At 41.9% G+C, this 18,713-nt stretch overlaps 2 protein-coding genes across 2 annotated transcripts in view; one reads left to right on the top strand and one right to left on the bottom strand.

Annotated features, from left to right (window-relative positions):
* Positions 1-10,933, top strand: part of FAM185A (family with sequence similarity 185 member A) — a 44,214-nt gene extending 33,281 nt beyond the window's left edge. The window contains exons 6-8 of the mRNA XM_033161395.1: positions 2,746-2,844; positions 4,307-4,441; positions 10,585-10,933. Coding sequence (XP_033017286.1) covers positions 2,746-2,844; positions 4,307-4,441; positions 10,585-10,700 — 350 coding nt within the window. The 3' untranslated portion in view covers positions 10,701-10,933. The remainder of the gene's footprint in view (positions 1-2,745; positions 2,845-4,306; positions 4,442-10,584) is intronic.
* Positions 10,934-11,884: 951 nt separating this feature from the next.
* FBXL13 (F-box and leucine rich repeat protein 13) overlaps positions 11,885-18,713 on the bottom strand; it is a 61,074-nt gene continuing 54,245 nt past the window's right edge. The window contains exons 19-21 of the mRNA XM_033161393.1: positions 16,170-16,304; positions 15,774-15,937; positions 11,885-12,456 (exon numbers count right to left, since the gene is read on the bottom strand). Coding sequence (XP_033017284.1) covers positions 12,177-12,456; positions 15,774-15,937; positions 16,170-16,304 — 579 coding nt within the window. The 3' untranslated portion in view covers positions 11,885-12,176. The remainder of the gene's footprint in view (positions 12,457-15,773; positions 15,938-16,169; positions 16,305-18,713) is intronic.

Below are 18,713 nucleotides of genomic sequence, written 5' to 3'. Positions count from 1 at the left end.
TCACAGCCCGCTACTGACCCGGAATCCTAATCCAGAGGGTGAGGGGCATCTTCTTTTGCCATATCAACTGTTTTTAAGTCCTTAAACATCCTTTAAACAACTTTTAATCCACTTTTAAAAAGTTTGGCAGAGTTCGCAAAACTTTCCCGTTAGTCGCGGCTTTGATCTTTTAACGCTACCAAGCTCGCGCAAACAGTTCAAAGGGAACAGGCTTCCTTTTGCAATTCCCTCTGCAAGCGATGCTCTTTAAACTTGTGAAATAATCCAATTCTTTAACTTACAGGGTTTCTTTGGAAGTTTCTATGTAGGAAGTGCCGGGTGCTCAGGTCTGGCGGGATCGCTGCTTTGATCCTCCGCAGGCAGTCGCTTCTTCAGTCCCGTGCTGGGGCTCCGTTCACCCGATTCTCCCCCTTACGAGGGTAAATCAGGAGCGGAGACAGCACGTCTGGGACCCACGAAGCCGTCGGTCCACGGGACGCTCTTCCCGTGGCTTTAAGGGACCCGTGGCGCAGGCACGGAGGTCCCTATCGCCTAGCGGAGGACGGAGCCGTCGGACTCCCGTCCGCCATTGACTCGGCACCTAACCGGAAGTCCTTATAGACAGTTCTCTGGCTCCCTTCCCACCCCAGAAATCTTCCTCTTGTCCATATAAGGAACATTTCCTGTTGTACATTTCCTGTTGTACATATAAGGCAAAAGGACATTTAGCCCTGAGTTGGTTCATGCGCACTCCAGCAAGGCCATCCTATCTGTGACCTAGACAATTCCTCTCTGTGCAAGGTCAACCTTCTACTGTTATCTCCAGACTCTTAGTCATAGCTTGCCAGAAAGAAGTACAATGCAGATCAAAGTTCACAGCTTTACAGAGAGGTTTCATAAGGCAAAGCTTAAAGAGTTCTTTTATACTTCTGGACTAACAATACATTCAGGTAAATATATACAGCCTGGGCACTAAGTTCAGCACCAGCTGAGGTTTCTGAACCATATTCAGAAGCAGCCGCGCATATAACATGTTGCAGTAATCTAGCCTAGAGGTTGCCAGAGCATAGAACAGTAGCTGAAGCTGGTGGAAGGCACTCTGCACCACCAAAGCCACCTGATCCTTGAGCAACAGCAAAGGATCCAGAAGTACCCCCAAGCTGCATACCTGCTCCTTCAGAGGGAGTGTAACCCCATCAGGAGCAGGTCACCTCCCATCCATCTGGTCAAGCGAACCACCCACTAACATTGCCTCAGTTTTATATGGATTGAGCTTAAGTTTGTTGGTTCTCATCCAGTCTATTACCGAGGCAAGACAACAGTCTGTCACAATGGCCAACTGCCATACCTGCAGATGTAAAGGAGAAATAGAGCTGTGTACCATCAGCATATGGCTGATAACAACGCACTTCAAAACTCTGGATGACCCCACTCAGTGGTTTCAAGTAGATGTTAAGCAGCATGGCGGATAATATTGAACCCTGAGGAACCCCAAGCATCACCCCGGAAATGACTATCCAAGTAGGATCAGAACCACCGCAAAGTGGTGCTACCCACTCCCAACCTGGATAGCCGCTCCAGAAAGATATCATGGTTGATGGTATCTCAAACCACTGAGAGGTCAAGAAGCATTGCCCATGTCTCTCTCCCGAGGCAACCAGGGCAGTTTCTGTGCCAAAAACTGGGCCTAAACTCCGCTTGGATCAGTTTCCTCCATGTGCACCTGGATGTCGTCCACATTGATGTGATGTGTTGCTCTTTTTCTGGGAGGGGCCATCTGTCACATACATGGCCCAAGAGCTTTGTTAAAAGAAAAACTATGGACATGCTAAATGCATTTATCATTGCTACAGGACAAACCCTGGAAACCTGAGGAACATTCTGCCTTAATCAAGCTTTTGGTTTCCGCTAGTTAAAAAACTCTTTCAAATAACTCTTTCTTTTTTTGTCTAGTTGCCTGGTTATCTTTGAGATTTAGCTTTCAAACCGCCATGACTTTTTCTGTTCCTTGTTAGTAAATCCTTTGGATAAAATAAGTGCATGTTGGGGAAAAATACTGGCAATTCAGCCATAATCTGCAAAGATTTTTAGAGCATTTCCTGTTGTTTAGCTTCTGGGTTCAGCTTCAGATGTATTCTGAAACTCTCTTAATATCATAGTGTGGGGGTTTATAATTTTTTTTTTAACAAAAAAGTAACAAGCAACTTTTGTTCCCTAGAGTTTGTGCAAATTAGCTTTTGAACAACTTTTAAAGGCAAGCTTTTCTTTCAGTGCATGTATGTAAGGGAAAACATTCATCTAAAGCCTGAATAGCATGCAGAGACAGTTTAGAAAACAATGTTAGGTTTGTTATCTTTGTACCCTTTGAAAACATGCTCCTTTTAGAATCATCCATACATCATTTTGCTTTTGGCGAACCCTTCTTCCTGTTTTCCTAGAGGAGGAAAAATGAAAATATCTGATGAAAAATGTCTACATGGTTATCATGAACATTTTGAGAAGAACTAAGCTATGTTACCATCTCTGAACAACTACAGATGTTCTTTCTATGTAGATGTTCAGCGAGTCTCAAACTATCTATTAAAGTTTAAATATAGAGAGAACATTGTGTCCCTTCTTCTCTCTTCCGCGACAAAAACTCCACGGCACTGCTTTCGCCCTAGGAGCAAACATTTCAGAAACTGTTAATATGGGACTAACAAAATATACATACTATTTCATCGGAAACCACACGGCTCAAAATATTTTCATTCTTTTGTTCTTCAGATTCCTCCGAAGGATTCCTGAAAGCTTCTACACATCATGGGGAGATAGATGTTTACATTATCAATCAAAAGGGGGAAGTGGATCTGAAATCTCAGGAAGGTTAGTAAATAGTAGTTTTGTAAGTGAAGCTTTTACAGCTGAAGCACTTTTACTCAACAGCAAGATCTTCTGATTTCAATGGGATTTGGGTCCAAACTAAATGCAGCATTATGTGTAAATGACCAATATGCAAAGTTCTTGAAATTTGCACTTCAACTTTCTAGCTCTGTGGAAAATATTTCTGCTCTCTCTCGTTCTTTTTTACATTTGTGCTGAGTGAGTCACTGAAATTACTATGGCAGAAATGAAGTTAACCTCCCTCTCAAACTGTAGAGCTCAATCAGGGCTTCCTGATAAAGTATGAAGAGAGTAACCCTTTCCAATAAGAAAAGCAGAGGTGGCATAAGGATCATCATCCTAATAACTTCTTAGGTGTTCACTGCAACATCCAGACTTCGCACACACAAACCAGTACACAGTCAAAATTTGTTGTCCAATATGGGCTGTGAGTCCTGGAAGACCTGGTCCCTGCTTTGCTAGCCACTTTCCACCTGGCCTGGGAGGTTGGAGCTCTGCCCACCTGACTCCAGCTACAAAAGCTGAGGCTGCTGAAGAGGCCTATCAGCATCTTGGCTGTGAGTCCTGGGGGACCTGCTCACTGCCTTGCAGGCCTTTTCCCACCTGGCCTGGGAGGGCGGAGCCCTGACTGACTCCAGCTACGAAAGCTGAGGATGTTGAACAGACTCTTGGGCTGGGAGTTGCTTAGGGGGTCTTGTTGCTATTAATTATTTGCACCTTTAATTTTTAGATGTTATGATTTGTGTGGCAGTGGTTCAAAATGTTCGTGTAGTTTTTGATGTGTTTCATTTCTTGTTTATGACTACAGTGGTGCCTCGCTAGACGAAAATAATTCGTTCTGTGAGTATTTTCGTCTAGCGATTTTTTCGTCTAGCGAAGCACCAATGTAAATCGCGGTTTCCGCTAGACGAAAAAAATAATTTTCGTCTTGCGAGGCAGCCCCATTGACGAATTCGTCTTGCGGGGCAGCCTTCCGCTAGCCTTCGTCTAGCGAGTTTTTCGTCTAGCAAGGCATTCGTCTAGCGGGGCACCACTGTACTTTCGTTTTGTTGGTAATTACATAAAGCTTTTCATGTTGTAAGCCGCCTTGAGCATGGTTTTGACTATGGAAAGGCAGTATACCAATATGGGGATGAAAGCAGCCAGCACATTGCTTTGGAACAGGGGCATCCAATGCTGCCCTCCAGATGTTGTGGCCTCCAGCTCCCATCATCCCTGACCATTGGCTATACTGGCTGGGGAAGAGGGGCTCTGGAGTCCAAAAGATCTGGAGCTGCCATATTGCTTTCCTTTTGCTGGGTAAAAACAGCAAGCCCACATTTGTCATGGAACTCTGTTTAAATTTTTTTTTTGGGGGGGGGGGGGGGTTCTCTGACGCAAAGTGGCTTTTGCCTGTCACCTTGAATTGTCTTATCACAAATCCTTTTGTTCTTGTGTATAATAGGTTCCATTACTGTCAAGGTACCTGCAACTCTTAAAGCTTACCTGCAGTTATCTGGGAGGAAGGTTGAGGTGAGCCCAGAGATCCAATTACAGGAGACTCAGAATGCCTCCAGGGAGGACCGCATAACAGTTACAGGTGAGTTTTGTCTTGTAGATACTCTCCCCAAAAAACTTTACTTTTAGGTATGAATCAAATTACTCTATTAAGTGTATGCGGTCAGGTTTGCAACCCTTTCCATGGGTGCAGGTTATATTTGTACCAGATTTCTTCCCATCATTTTTAGCCTAAACTGTAGTTAACACCAGTGCCTAGGCAATGCTTAAGTGGGGTTAACCTAGGAGGAGGGATTTGGTGGGGAGAAGCAATCTTGTTGTCCGCTCTGGAGCTTTTAGTCATGGGCTATCTGCACCAGGACTGTGATGGACAATTCTAAGAGAGCATAAATTCATGCTTGAACTGCACAAAACATTATGAGGTTCAGTGGTGGGGGAGGGGGAGCTCCCCTCCTTTGCTAAAGGGAACATTCTCACAGAGAGCTGCACATTATATCTATTTTAGTCTTCTGAACTAAGAGCTTGCTTCACAAATAATCGGCTCCTTTGAGAATGGCTCAGATGATGTGTATCTTGGGGGTGATTGATTTTTTGCTGCTGGGAAGAAGGAAAGAATAGATAAGTTCTGGTTTAGACTTGCCAGATGTAATTACCGTGCTTCTCAATACCCCTTGCTGATGTAGCACTTTAGAAACAAAAGGAATGCTAGCATATATCCAAAGTTTGCCTTGCTTGCTATAGGCGAAGAATACATGGGAGACATGGAAGGTTGATTTATTTTTATAAACCTGTTATTTTCAAACACAATAAAACACAATAAAATAATATTGTATGTACCTTCAGTACAGTTTTCAAGTCCTAGGGACAAGCATCCCTTTGATACTCCGTTTCCCCCCCCCCCTTCAAATTACTGGTATAGGTTATTTCCTTTTGTTAGCAGTCCAATAACTTGTTCCCTGGCAAACTGCAGGAAAGAGTGATTTGTTACCATTGAGTCAAGAATGCTCGTTTGGGTTTTGCTTCGTCATATCCATGCACCACATCAAGGGCCTTTATATATATCCAAGGGCTGGCACCAGTTTTGCTTGGACAGTCAAAGCATAACAGAGGAGGCTGCTCCAAACTGCACTTCCAAGCTACGCACTAGTGTTTTGTTCCTCTAATTTAAACAGCCTTTGATAAGACAAATATACACAGACACAGCCCAATACACAGTTATCTGAGCTCAGGCAAGGTCATAGGAGAGTCAGAAAGGATACCTGACGAAGAATCAATCCATGGAAGCCCACCTGGCAAGGTTTCTTCTTACATCATTGCCTCTCTATCCTAGTCTATCAAAGATCTTATTATTTAAGAAGCCACTTAGGTTGATGGAAGAGATTGAAACTATTTTTGTTGTTCTCGTCCAGGGCTTTTCTCTGCTGCAAGTTAGAATAGATGCTATAAATGGCTGCCCATGTTTGTAACTTTTCATCAGAACACAAATTTGATTGCTTTGTTGGTCCAGCAGCAAGCCATGCTCTTCATAACTACGCAAGATAATCCCAGTATGTGGGAAGGAGAACTGAAGTAAGAATAAAACTTGCAGGGAAAACATTTTAGTGGCTCACCAGTTGGAGACTGAGTCAATGAACCGTACTCAGTGGAATACTACAAATTGTGAACTATGTGAAACAGTTGTCTTCTGTGAAACTACTGGAGGCCCCAAAACAGTGTGAAACAATGGTGGTAGCAGCCAAGGATCTGCTGGATTCTAAACTAATTTAAATTAAATTAAATTAATTCTTCCTCATCCTTCACTATTGTTAGTGAGCAAGCCAGGAATATAAACCACGATTGATCTCCCTTTCTTTGAATGGACAACAGTTTAAGCTATCCAGCATTTGCTGCATTCAGATGTAACAGGGAACTTTGGTGAATTTAAAACTGGAAGTGGTAGCTTTCAGTCTCCTGTGGCATGTGAAAGGGAATGGGGAAGTGTGGGAGCCCATGGGTTGCTGTGGGTTGTCTACACAGCACTGAATTATGACTTATAGTTGCATATGAAGTGGTCTATAGAGAGGGCATTTTAATATTTCAGGCAGTGTTGAAATCATCCTCATTGTATCATTAATTTGTTGGATCAAATGGCTGATCACTTAATACATTTGATATATTTATCCAATTGAATAAAAGAAAAAGCATGTTTATGACAAGACTTAGTTGGTCTCTAAGGTGCTACTGGAAGAATTTTTTTTATTTTTTATTTTATTTTGTTTTGATTATGTCAAGGCAAACCTTTTACATGACTCAGCTATTTCCCACCAGCCTTTACCGTATATACGCGAGTATAAGCCGACGCAAATATAAGCCGAGGCACCTAATTTGACCACAAAAAACTGGGAAAACTTATTGACTTGCGCATAAGCCGAGGGTGGGAAATGCAGCAACTACTGGTAAATTTCAAAAATAAAAATAAATAAAATTACATTAATTGAGACATCAGTAGATTAAATGTTTTTGAATATTTATTTCAAAGAAAAACAGGGGCAAGGAGTTCCATAGGCTTGACTCTGCACCACAGGAATAAGCGTTTTCTTTTATTTGCCCCCTCCCCTCTTCCAACAGTTAGGCTTTCCTTTTTATTTCTTTGGTGTATTTTATGTCCAATATTTCCATCCCCCTACAACCTCTATCAATAAATGGGACTGATTCCTGAGTGTGAGGGGGTTTATTTTCAGGCCCTTTTCTTCCCTCCCCAAAGAACCCTCCCTTCCCAAACAGCCAAGCTGTGAATGGATCCAAAGGAAGATAAGAGTTGCAGAGCTCCTGTCACCTTGCCTCCTCCTGGGCTTTGCAGAGAGGAGGGGGGCAAGAGCCTCTGTTCCTTGACTTGGGGGTCCTCCCTGCACCCTCCCCTTCATCCCAGGGACCCCCTCTTCTCCCCAATGGACCCTTTGCAAGATGAGCAGAGACTCACTGGATTCAGGAGGCGCCAGGGATGCAGCACATGCAGAAGAGAGAGACAAAGGCCCCCTCCTCCTTTTGTAGGTGGGCTTGGTATTTCCTGACCTCTCTAGGAATCCCACTCAATCCTTTTTAACCCTTGGCAAGCCAGTGCCCCCAGCTTCTCTGATCCTGTCCTGTGCCTTTTGCAGGAAAGAGCTTCTCTCCACTTCTCTCCCCCCCCACAACTGACAGAGGGGGAAGCATTGTGCAGTGCTTCTCCGATCCTCCATTCTGTGCCTTTCTGCTGGTGAGTGGAGGCAGAGGCGTCTTTACCCTTCCAGCTTGTGTCTGGAGGCGCTAGGACCTCGCAGACAGCTGCAAACGCCTGCGGGATCGGAGAAGACTCGGAGAAGACGCGTCTCAGATCTCCATCCTGCGCATTTCCTGGTGGGGTGGGGGGGGGTGGGGAAGCGGAGAGAAACTCTTTCTCTCTGCTTTTCCTACCCAACCACCTCGCAGACAGCTGCAAACGCACAGGACGGGATCGGAGAAGATGCCCCCATCCTGCACATTTCCCGGTGGGGTGGGGGGAGGGAGAGGGAAGCGGAGAGAAGCTCTTTCTCTCTGCTTTTCCTTCCCCACCGCCCGCCTCACTTGCGCATAAGCCGAGGGCGACTTTTTCAGCCCAAAAAATGGGCTGAAAAAGTCGGCTTATGCGCAAGTATATACGGTAACTTCTATATGTATGATGTTTTCCAGCCAAGTAATTTTGCTTCCATATTAACACAAGCCCCTGTGGGGTTTCCCCTCACAATTTCATTTAAAGGATCATGGAGTGAGTTCTTCACCTCTGGTGTTTCTCATGAAGCCCATTATATTTGCACAAGTTGTGATGATTAAAATATCTCGACCCTTTGTGTCACTGAGAAGGAATGTCCCCGTTAAGAGCAAGGGAGCAACTTTGCCTTCTTTTGGTTTTGGAACGATGGCCCTGAAGTGCAGCTAAGTATTCTGTAGCCTTCATATCAACAAAGAAAAACTTTGTTTTGGAAAATGAATGTGGCAAACGTAAAAATAAACTGGCCTCAGGAGAAGACCCTTATGACAGTTGAGCAAAGAGGCTTCCCAGACGCAAGTGCAAGAAGCTAACCAGGGCATTCAGCATTCTTTTCCCCAAAAGATCTGGGGCAAAGATGCTGTATATCTTAGACTCCATTTATTAATATGGAATCAGGCTGTGTAAATTACAAGGTTGGCAGCTACATTTGGAGTGGGCAGAACAAGCAAGGGAGCAATTTACAGTATTTTTAATGCTCCCCTATAAATCTCGTGCTGTAGTAACTGCAAATTAAAAAAAATAGATTCCCCCATCTATATTTAGCATCCTGCTCATATATTCCAAAGAAAACAGGAGGTGAGCCAAGGCATTTTCAAAGATGGAGAGTCCAGCCAGTCTATCAACAGAACTCAGCAAGCATGCAGCAGCCATATTGTTAAATAGTTCATTTTGCGAAATGACTCACATTTTAATCGTGTTAGAAATGGAACTTTAAACTCCACTAGCTGTACAGTGGTACCTTGGTTTAAGAACAGTCCTGTTTAAGAACGATTCGGTTTACGAACTCCACAAAACCGGAAATAAGTGTCCCGGTTTGAGAACTTTACCTTGGTCTAAGAATGGAATTCGAATGGTGGAAGGGCACCGGTGGCAGGAGGCCTCATTAGGGAAAGCGCTGTACAGTGGTACCTCGGTTTACGAACTTAATCCGTTCCAGAAGTCTGTTCTTAAACCGAAACCATTCTTAAACCAAGGTGTGCTTTCCCTAATGAGACCTCCTGTCGCCGGTGCCCTTCCACTGTTCAGATTCTCCGCTCCTCCACATGCAGCTGCTGGGTGACCTTGGGCTAGTCATACTTCTCTGAAGTCTCTCAGCCCCACTCATCTCACAGAGTGTTTGTTGTGGGGGAGGAAGGGAAAGGAGAATGTGAGCCGCTTTGAGACTCCTTCGGGTAGTGAAAAGCGGGATATCAAATCCAAACTCTTCTTCTCTTCTTCTTCTTCTAATGTAACATGAAGGAGGCAATAATACGTTACCACTTAAGAAGGGTTTCAGTCTTCACCAGAGCCTGTTGCCTTTTCTCTTGTGGATTAAATTCTTGGAGTGACTCCAAAACACGTAGCATCTAATAACTCAAGTGTAGGTGCTAAACGGCCACAGCTGAAAGAAGGCCTTTCTAGAAAGCTATGCGTTTTTCATTTACCGTGTGTTTTGGATGGAGAGAGCCAGGTCCTAAGTACATAAATTGTGTTGAATTTTAAACAGGAAATAGACCTTCAGGTGTAAAAATAAAACAGTCATGAGTTTGAGAAGTGTTCTGTACACTATGAGACTCTGTCACTGGCACCTGGTTTATATAGTGGCAGAGCAAATCTTAAATCCATCAGGAAAAAGATCAGTATTGCTTCAAATACAGTAGGCATCCTTATACTGTTTTTGTGATTTAAGTAAATAATTTTGGCCATTTTTCCTGTGAGTGGTATGCTAACTTTTACTTCCTCCAAAGACAGTCCGTTGTAGTTCACGCTTATGAGATATGACTAATTTCAACAGAATATTCCTAGGGGAAGGAACAGATGCCTAAACTAAATGCTTTCCCATAAATCATTTGAGTTCAAACAAAGGCGCTAAATTATTTTATGCACATAATATCCTTCCAACTTAGCTACTCATTCGTTTTCATCTTTTGGAGGCTTACAGAGGTTACCTCTGGAATACAGTTCTGCTTTGTTTTCTAAATCCAGAGGCTAAAAATATATTTTGGAGCATAGCTTAGCCTTGGAAGATAAGATTAAAGCATAGAAGTCCATGGATTCTAGTTTGCATGGAGTGGCAAGAAAGTGATTCATTCAGCCTGCTACAGCTGTACTCAGCTTATGGCCAGCAACAGAGACTGAGTCTCAAACTAGGAATTGTGACAACCTTTAAGACAAATTTAAGAGCTAGCTTTCTGCATCCACAGGGTTTGCATTGGGAAAACATGTTTCTATAATCAGGGACTATCAGTAGGCTTGATTTAAAATCAACATAATGCAAAGACACATTATTCTTCCCCAAATCTATTCTGCTGGGACTTTGCTGCGGTGAGTCAAATGTCAAGGAAGAAACCAAGCAGCAGGATTTGTCATGATTTATTCCAGTAAATATTTCCATGAAGGTAAAAATGAATCTGCTTAGAAAAAGGGCCCAGAATCAATTTGTGAAATTAACTACCATAATTTTTCTTTTGTCCATTTAGGCCATATGAATCAACAGGATAAACAAGGAAAATATATTAAAGCAGAGACAGAAAATGGCACAGTTCATCTCAAAAGTCAAACCTGGTTCCAGTCTGTGAAACTGAAGGCCTCATGATAAGAGTAAATAATCTTTACTTAATCAAGAAACAATGAAGAAAGATTACTGTAAATCTTGCCCATTGTTTGTATATAAAAAGCACTGAGGTATGTTTTAGTGTTTCTGGTGTCTTTGGCTTCAAATGCTCAGAAATCAATGGAAACCACATTCCCCCCCTAACTTGTTTATTGATCATTTTAATCAGCCAAACTTTCAACAAATACCCTGAAAATTAAAATGCTTAATCCTGAGGTCTTTTTGCTTTCCTCCGCCTTTCTTCTGGGGGGTTAGCCCAAATTCTCTCCCTCACCGCTCCTGACACCATGGTGGAGGAAGGTCTCTCCCAACACTGGTTCCCCACCTTTTTATAGGAATATTGGATATGCAAGTCACTGAGGACGATGCAGTCCAAGAAAGCCTCCACTCAATGCAGGTTTCAGAAGAGCCAGACGTGCTCCCGGCAGACCTTGGGAGTCATCACCACCTCTCCTCACCCATAGGACAGATGGTTAGATCAGATCTCCCCAGTTTGCACTCACACCCCACAGTGGTAACCCACCAGCATTTCTGAGGCCTCTGCAAGTGACAGAAAGAAAGTAGGCCCACATTTGCCAGCCTACGAGGATGGCCTCGGTCATCTGGAGGGGGTGAGTCAAGCAGCTCCCAATCTGCTGTGAGGGTCTCCTAAATCTCCAGAGCAGATTTTGGTGGCTCACAGGAGGAAAGGGAAGCTCAGTTGCCCAAGAAATAGTCTGTTGCACTCATGCACCAACTCCCTCAATAAATTATTTACTAAAAATACTGATATATCACTTTGTAGCCCCCCCCTTCTCTCAAAATGGCTTTGAAAAGCTTTGTGCGATACAATCACATAAACTACAGTATCAGAATGAGCGAAGCAAGACTCTCATTTCCAAAGTTGCATTGCATAAGGCACATGATACAGCTAAGCAGCTCTGCCTTCAGTCAGTGAATGTGAAATACTACCATGTTGGGTTGCATTATTGAAGAAAGGACACCTAAGTAATAAGTAAACAATAAAGAATGTTTATTATTTGAGGAATGTGTGTTTCACTTGTGCATTTTGGGTAACGTGTGGGTGAAACTGATTGGCATACAAACTATCTCAATGCAAGATACACTTAATACTCCATAGATAAAATGCTGTGCTGACCTTTTTTTTCTTTTTAAGGCCTTTACTAAGGGGCAGAATGCTGTCTTCAACAAGCAGAAAAATACCAACTCAATTCTCTTAAATGTACATAGCACTATACTGTACACAAATTACGTTAATTATTTGTAGAGAAAACTAAGCTTTAGTTGACTGGTGTTCAAAGAAGAACTGAACAAAATACTAACATTTATTTGACTGTACTAATTAGGAAAGAAGGTAACAATGTTTTCTAGGATGGCTTGTACTAGCTATCAAACTAAAAACAATCTTAAGACAATGTATCATTATCTTCTTAAACAAAACAAAAATGAGTTTCCATTTCAATTCTTTGTGCTTAAGGCTATTAAACATATATGATTACCAGTATGCTGTGGTGGTTCTACTGTGGGGGGATACTGAAATCCACACTTTTTTCTATTGAAGGGGAAACCGTGGAAGGTGTACTGGACTCTATACTTGGTTCTATGCTTGGCCGAGGTTTTTTTTGGTTTCTTTTGAGTGGGTGCATCATCCTTGGCATCATAACCAAACCACTCAGGAGGTTCTTCATCGTTGTATTCATATTTCTGGAGCCTTGGTGCAAATTTTGAAACTGCTTGTCTGAAATAGATAGATGGACAGACACTATTAATGTACAGTACTGTATAAGTCTTTCCTCTGAAGGGAACTCTTGTGTAAAACATAAGTAATACAGTGGTACCTCAGGTTAAGAACTTAATTCGTTCCGGAGGTCTGTTCTTAACCTGAAACTGTTCTTAACCTGAGGTACCACTTTAGCTAATGGGCCTCCTGCTACCGCTGCACAATTTCTGTTCTCAACCTGAAGCAAAGTTCTTAACCCAATGTACTATTTGTGGGTTAGCGAAGTTTGTAACCTGTAACCCAAGGTACCACTGTATAGCAAAAAACTAGAGGACCCTAAAAGCAGCTGTGTGTCTGAGCTTCTAACCCACTTTCAGGACTATGTCATAGAATATTCACAAACACTTTAATTGTTCATAGTGACTATGATAGCAGCAATAATTTAGAAAAATTGTATAGGTTCTGTAAGGTTCTCAGTTGTTGCTCATATCTGCTCATTGTGCAGATATTTACAGTGCAGAGCATAAAAGTTCACATCTGTCTCGTCCTTCGCCAGAGTCCAGGAATGAACACTTCAGGTTCTTTGACCAGCATAAAAGTCGTGGTATGCGGAACCCCTGCCTACCATCCCTGCGCCGACCCCCTCTGTGCAAGTGGGGTGACGGAAGAGGTGCGCCTTCCCCTGCCCTAGCTTGGTGCAATGGCTCTCCTACCTTGCCAGAGCCCTGATTCTCACTTCCGCGATCAGCTTCCCCCTCCCCTCACTGCTTCCCCCACTGGACGACAACATATGAGGCATGGGCTCCCGATACTGAGAAAGCCCTGACACCCCTCCGCTCTGGGACGAGAGCAGTTCCCTGACAGGTTTGGAGGGCCAAACAACTTGGCACTGATTCAATGGACCCTAAAAGCAGCTGTGTGTCTGAGCTTCTAACCCACTTTCAGGACTATGTCATAGAATATTCACAAACACTTTAATTGTTCATAGTGACTATGATAGCAGCAATAATTTAGAAAAATTGTATAGGTTCTGTAAGGTTCTCAGTTGTTGCTCATATCTGCTCATTGTGCAGATATTTACAGTGCAGAGCATAAAAGTTCACATCTGTCTCGTCCTTCGCCAGAGTCCAGGAATGAACACTTCAGGTTCTTTGACCAGCATAAAAGTCGTGGTATGCGGAACCCCTGCCTACTATCCCTGCGCCGACCCCCTCTGTGCAAGTGGGGTGACGGAAGAGGTGCGCCTTCCCCTGCCCTAGCTTGGTGCAATGGCTCTCCTACCTTGCCAGAGCCCTGATTCTCACTTCCGCGATCAGCTTCCCCCTCCCCTCACTGCTTCCCCCACTGGACGACAACATATGAGGCATGGGCTCCCGATACTGAGAAAGCCCTGACACCCCTCCGCTCTGGGACGAGAGCAGTTCCCTGACAGGTTTGGAGGGCCAAACAACTTGGCACTGATTCAATGAATACAATTTAACATACACTAATACTTGTAACAGAACTTCCAGGTGGTATGCTTCTTGAAGAGGTCAACAAAAATAACGAAACCATTACATATACACATATACACATACTTGAAGTTGTCTATAGAGTAAATAACAGGTTTTTAAAAACACCACCATCGTTAAGTATTACAGATGCAAAATGGCAAGATCTAGCAACTCCTGCAGCAAAGCTGGTGCCAAACGTATTGCTCCGCTTTCCTTTGGATCACATCAGCGAGGCTGAGGTGGGGGGGGGGGTCCTCACAACTATGGAACACCATCCCATCAGATGTCAAGGAAATAAACAACTATCTGACTTTTAGAAGACATCTGAAGGCAGCTCTGTTTAGAGAAGTTTTTAATGTTTTAAATTGTTGGAAGCCGCCCAGAGTGGCTGGGCAACCCAGTCAGATGGGCAGCATGTAAATAATATTTTTTTATTATTGTTATTCACACTGCCTGGGCTTGCACCCCAGCGTCGTCACTGGTGTACCACCCCCAGAGGCGCAGAAGGATGCCCACAAGAGGAAAGGTGTGTGTGGTTTTGTTTGGGAAATACGCATTCTTTTGTAAATAGCCCTGGGGAAGCTGAAGCATCCACCAGACCATAGTCAGAACAACAAAAATCCTCTCCAAATATGCTACTTGCTTTCCAAGGGAACTTACTATTTGTCCTGATGGAAGCTTCCCATGAAATGTAAATAGTGTGCCAGGAGAGGCAATTTTAGCTGAGACTTTGGCAGTGAAAGAAAGATTTGCTTTCCTCCTTCACCCCATGTCCCTGAGCAACTCAGGCTTTAGGGCTGGGGGGAGTGGGATTAATATAACAAAACATGCATATAATAGCAAGAACAATTTGGCCGGAGAGGACATTAAAAGCTGGACTATACAAGATGCTGTTCATATAAATTGCAACTGAGTGATTGGTTTTTAGAAAGCAAATAGCACTAATGGGTGCTTGTGGGCTCTTACCTTTTGATTCTGCTGAACTCAGAAGGTACAGCCCTCTTTAATGTCATTATTATATTGTCCCCAACAGTTATATAACAGTCCCATATCCTAATAGTAAAGCCCCTGTGCAATTTCCTGGGAACATCATATGCACAATCTTCGTTCATTTTAATAAGATTTAGTTAGAAGTTGTTCTTCACAGAACGTAGCTTTGTTTCCCCCCAATAAGATGGATGTGTCTATGAAGCCCTAGTGGTCAGGGTCAGACATGGTGTTCAGTGGGAGTTAATTCCCAGAAAAGTGTGTATAGGTTTGCACCTAAGTTTGGTTGGTTGACATCCGTCTGTCTTGGGAGACATTGGAAGAGTGTGCCTTCGGGGGTGAAATCAAACCACTGGAGAGTTACAGCACCTGCTGTGGCTGTAGAAACATGTTTTGTTGCAGCTGGGGTAGATGAAGGCATCTGGTTGATTATTGGGACTATTTTGTTAGCAAGAATGTTATTGTGATGACTCTTGGTACATGATGTATACATTTATTAAGTAGCTTATGTGGTGATCTGCAAACAGATTAGTCCACAAGAAGACCAAGCTCATCCACAACTTGATTGTTGACATGAATCAGACACCTTCACTGTACACTTTTTGGTGCCCGCTAAAAACATGTTTGTTTAGGCAAGCCTATTCAGACTTGTAGAATGTTGACATGTTTTACAATCTGTTTTTAGCTTATCATTGATTTTAATTATTTTTGAATGATTTAAATAGTAGTTTTTAACTGGGTTTTTTACTGATACTTTTATTCTTTTTGTACATCACCTTGAGGTTTTTATTACAATCAAGGGGTATATAAATCTTGTGAAATAAATAAAAACTAGACTTCTAGAGAACAACTTACCTGGTAATATTTGGGCAGTACAGCATCTTAAGAATTCGAAGTTGATGGCAACCTTTCCACAGACACTTAAGTGCTCTGTCAGTAATACACATGCAGCCTGAAATATCCAAATAGTGCAGGAAAGGGCATTCTGCAGCCACAAACTGAATGCCGGTATCAGTGACCTGTCAATGAAACGAAAAAGATACACTTTGGGGGGAAATAAGGAATTATTAGAGGCAGCCAAGAGAAGTAAAGTTTTAGTAAGCTTATAAAATATTTAAGGTATATTTAAAGCATTACCACCAAAGCCTTTAGCACTCATACCAGCAACACTGACAATGATTTTAACAGAACCAAGTCTATATGTTCAGTAACAGAGTTTCTAGTACTAGTTGTCTTTCCTTTCATACATACCTTGGGACAACCAGTTACACTTAGAATTGTAATTCTGTGGCAGTTGAATGCCAAATGTTTTAATGCATTATTTGTTAACTGCTGGTTATAAGATAAATCAACGTGGTCTAGGCGTCTTAAATCAAGGCAGAATCTCTGGAACAAAAGTCACAAATCAATCAATTAATCATTCCCAAATTATTTACCCAGAGCACTTAGATTTAAGGTTTCACAATGCACTCATGCTGAAGATAATTTGCTAATCTCCAAACACTTGATGCACTTTTTCTCTCATTAAATGGCTGGAAAAATATTAAAGGAACATAGGAAGCTGCCTTATACTGAGCTAGAACATAGGCCCAGTGCTATTTTTCTAGAAAAAGAGGTGCTGGAACTCACCATAAACACCTCCCTCTTCTCTTAGAATGGCAATGGCGCCTACCTGAGAGGTGCTGAAACTACCAGAACCCACCTGAGAAGTGCTGGAACTGAGTTCCTGTGAGTCCCCCCTTAAAAGCCCTGCATAGGCCCATCTAGCCCAGCTATCATTGACACGGATGGACAGTGGCTCTCCAGGGTTTCAGATATGAGTTTTTTTCTATTCACACCAGGGACATTCTGCTTGCAAAGTATGAGCTGTGGAACTGAGCTACTTCTCTCCCTTAATGAGTTAAGTTATTTACTGGTTGCAGTCAAGAAAAGCTCATGCTTCTGTGCTCTTTCAAGCCTTCAAACTGCTCTTGGATTTGATTTATTAATTTTTCATAGTGGTAAGAACAAAAAGGGACTGCAAGGAACGAAAGAATTGCTTCAATGTGATTCAGTGTAAACAAGTGTAAGATGATGCACACAAGGGCAAAAAATATATATGATAAAAGGGTCTGAACTTGGTGGTGACTGACCAGAGAAAGAACTTAGTGGACTGATCAAGTATAAAATGAAATGGATGTGTGCAAATCTGAATAAAATTTTGTAAAACCTAAATGAAAATATATATAAAACAAACCTAAATTTCTAAATCTCCCTGGTAAGAGACAACATTCTCTCTCAATAAATTACTGCAGATAGAAAATGTGCAATCTTCACAACTGTATTTTTATCTTGTCCACCCAGTATGTGTATATTAGTAAATAAATTTCAATACTGCAAATTGACATTAAGTTTCCAGAGATCCTTTCTTCCAAAGGAAACAAAACGCTGTGAAGCACTAGACCCCTGGAATGTCTCACTGCTTGAGAAAAAGGTGCACATTTAAGACTCTTAAACTTACTAAACCAATGATGAACAGTTTTAAACCTCAAAAGATCAGATCCATAGTTCTTCCTGCTTTCAAAAAGTACAGTACTTGTGTTAATTAATCACATTGCCTCAAACTTGTATTTTTATAGCTGATCAGTTTGTAGGGGGGAAATAAACTGCCTTGGCAACACTGGTGAACCAAACATAATCTGGCAATCTTAACACATAAACATGATAGAAAACAGCTGTTGTATACTTTTTTCAAATAACACTCTTATTTAGCAAGCTGGATATTTTTAGAATATACTCTAGACAAGGCTTCAAAGCCCATCTCACAATGTAGGAGCTAATTCAGACTGGAAATATAGGTCCAAACTAGATGACCAGATTTCCCTTCTTTTTAAAGCATCCCTGAATTGAGTTGGGACTATCTCAGCCACTGTGTCCCCCATGTAAACCAGCTCCCTCAAGTTTCTATTTGCTCAATTAACAGAGGCATACAAAAATAGGGTTTTTTTTCATTGTTTATTTAAGCGGAACATATCCTCCAATAATGTACAAGAAGAAAGAAAGAATTAAAACCACACGCACACAAAATACAATCCCTGGGGAAAATAATGATGTTTACTGGTGTTGGGAGGTAGTAATTTTCTAAAGAAGATTTGGTTTATTTATAAATATCTCAGTATATTCTTGGAGCAAGGACTTATCTCTTTGAGAAGGAATTGAGAAAGAGAAACTCAGCACATGGTGTTTTTAAAACATTTGATAGTGCAAGTGGCCCTCAACATCTAGTGCTGAAAGAAGAAAACTGGGAAAGATTAAAGCCCACAGTCTAACTACAATCTGTTGTATGATGTTAGGAGTCAAGACTCTTCATCCATGTCATCATCATATTGGCTCACATGGCCCCTAGCAGATGGATCCAAGTTGCATCCTATATGAAGAAGTTACACCACTTATAAAGAAGTGATTAAAGTCACTGTAGCAAGCAAAAAAGACATGTTTCTTGGAAATTTTTTTTTTTTTTTATATAAGAATTTATTGACCTTTTTCTTATAACAACATATACCCACACCCACACCTACAATTAAACAAATACAAAACAAATACAATGATAAAACAAATACAAACAGTGTCAAGTTTTCTTGTTGCATCTTTTCTTTAAAAAGAAAATTTCTATTTCCATATCTTGACCATTGACTTCCCCTGCCCTTTCTCCTTCGAGTTCATATCCTTAATCTATTTTATAACCATTTCTCCTGAAATTCAAATTCAATTATATAGTTACACACAATTATATATTCAGCATTTAACTAACAATGC

The sequence above is a fragment of the Lacerta agilis genome, chromosome 10, assembly GCF_009819535.1.
Source record: "Lacerta agilis isolate rLacAgi1 chromosome 10, rLacAgi1.pri, whole genome shotgun sequence".
NCBI classification, from domain to species: domain Eukaryota; kingdom Metazoa; phylum Chordata; class Lepidosauria; order Squamata; family Lacertidae; genus Lacerta; species Lacerta agilis.
This window is presented reverse-complemented; position numbering and strand designations above follow the sequence as displayed.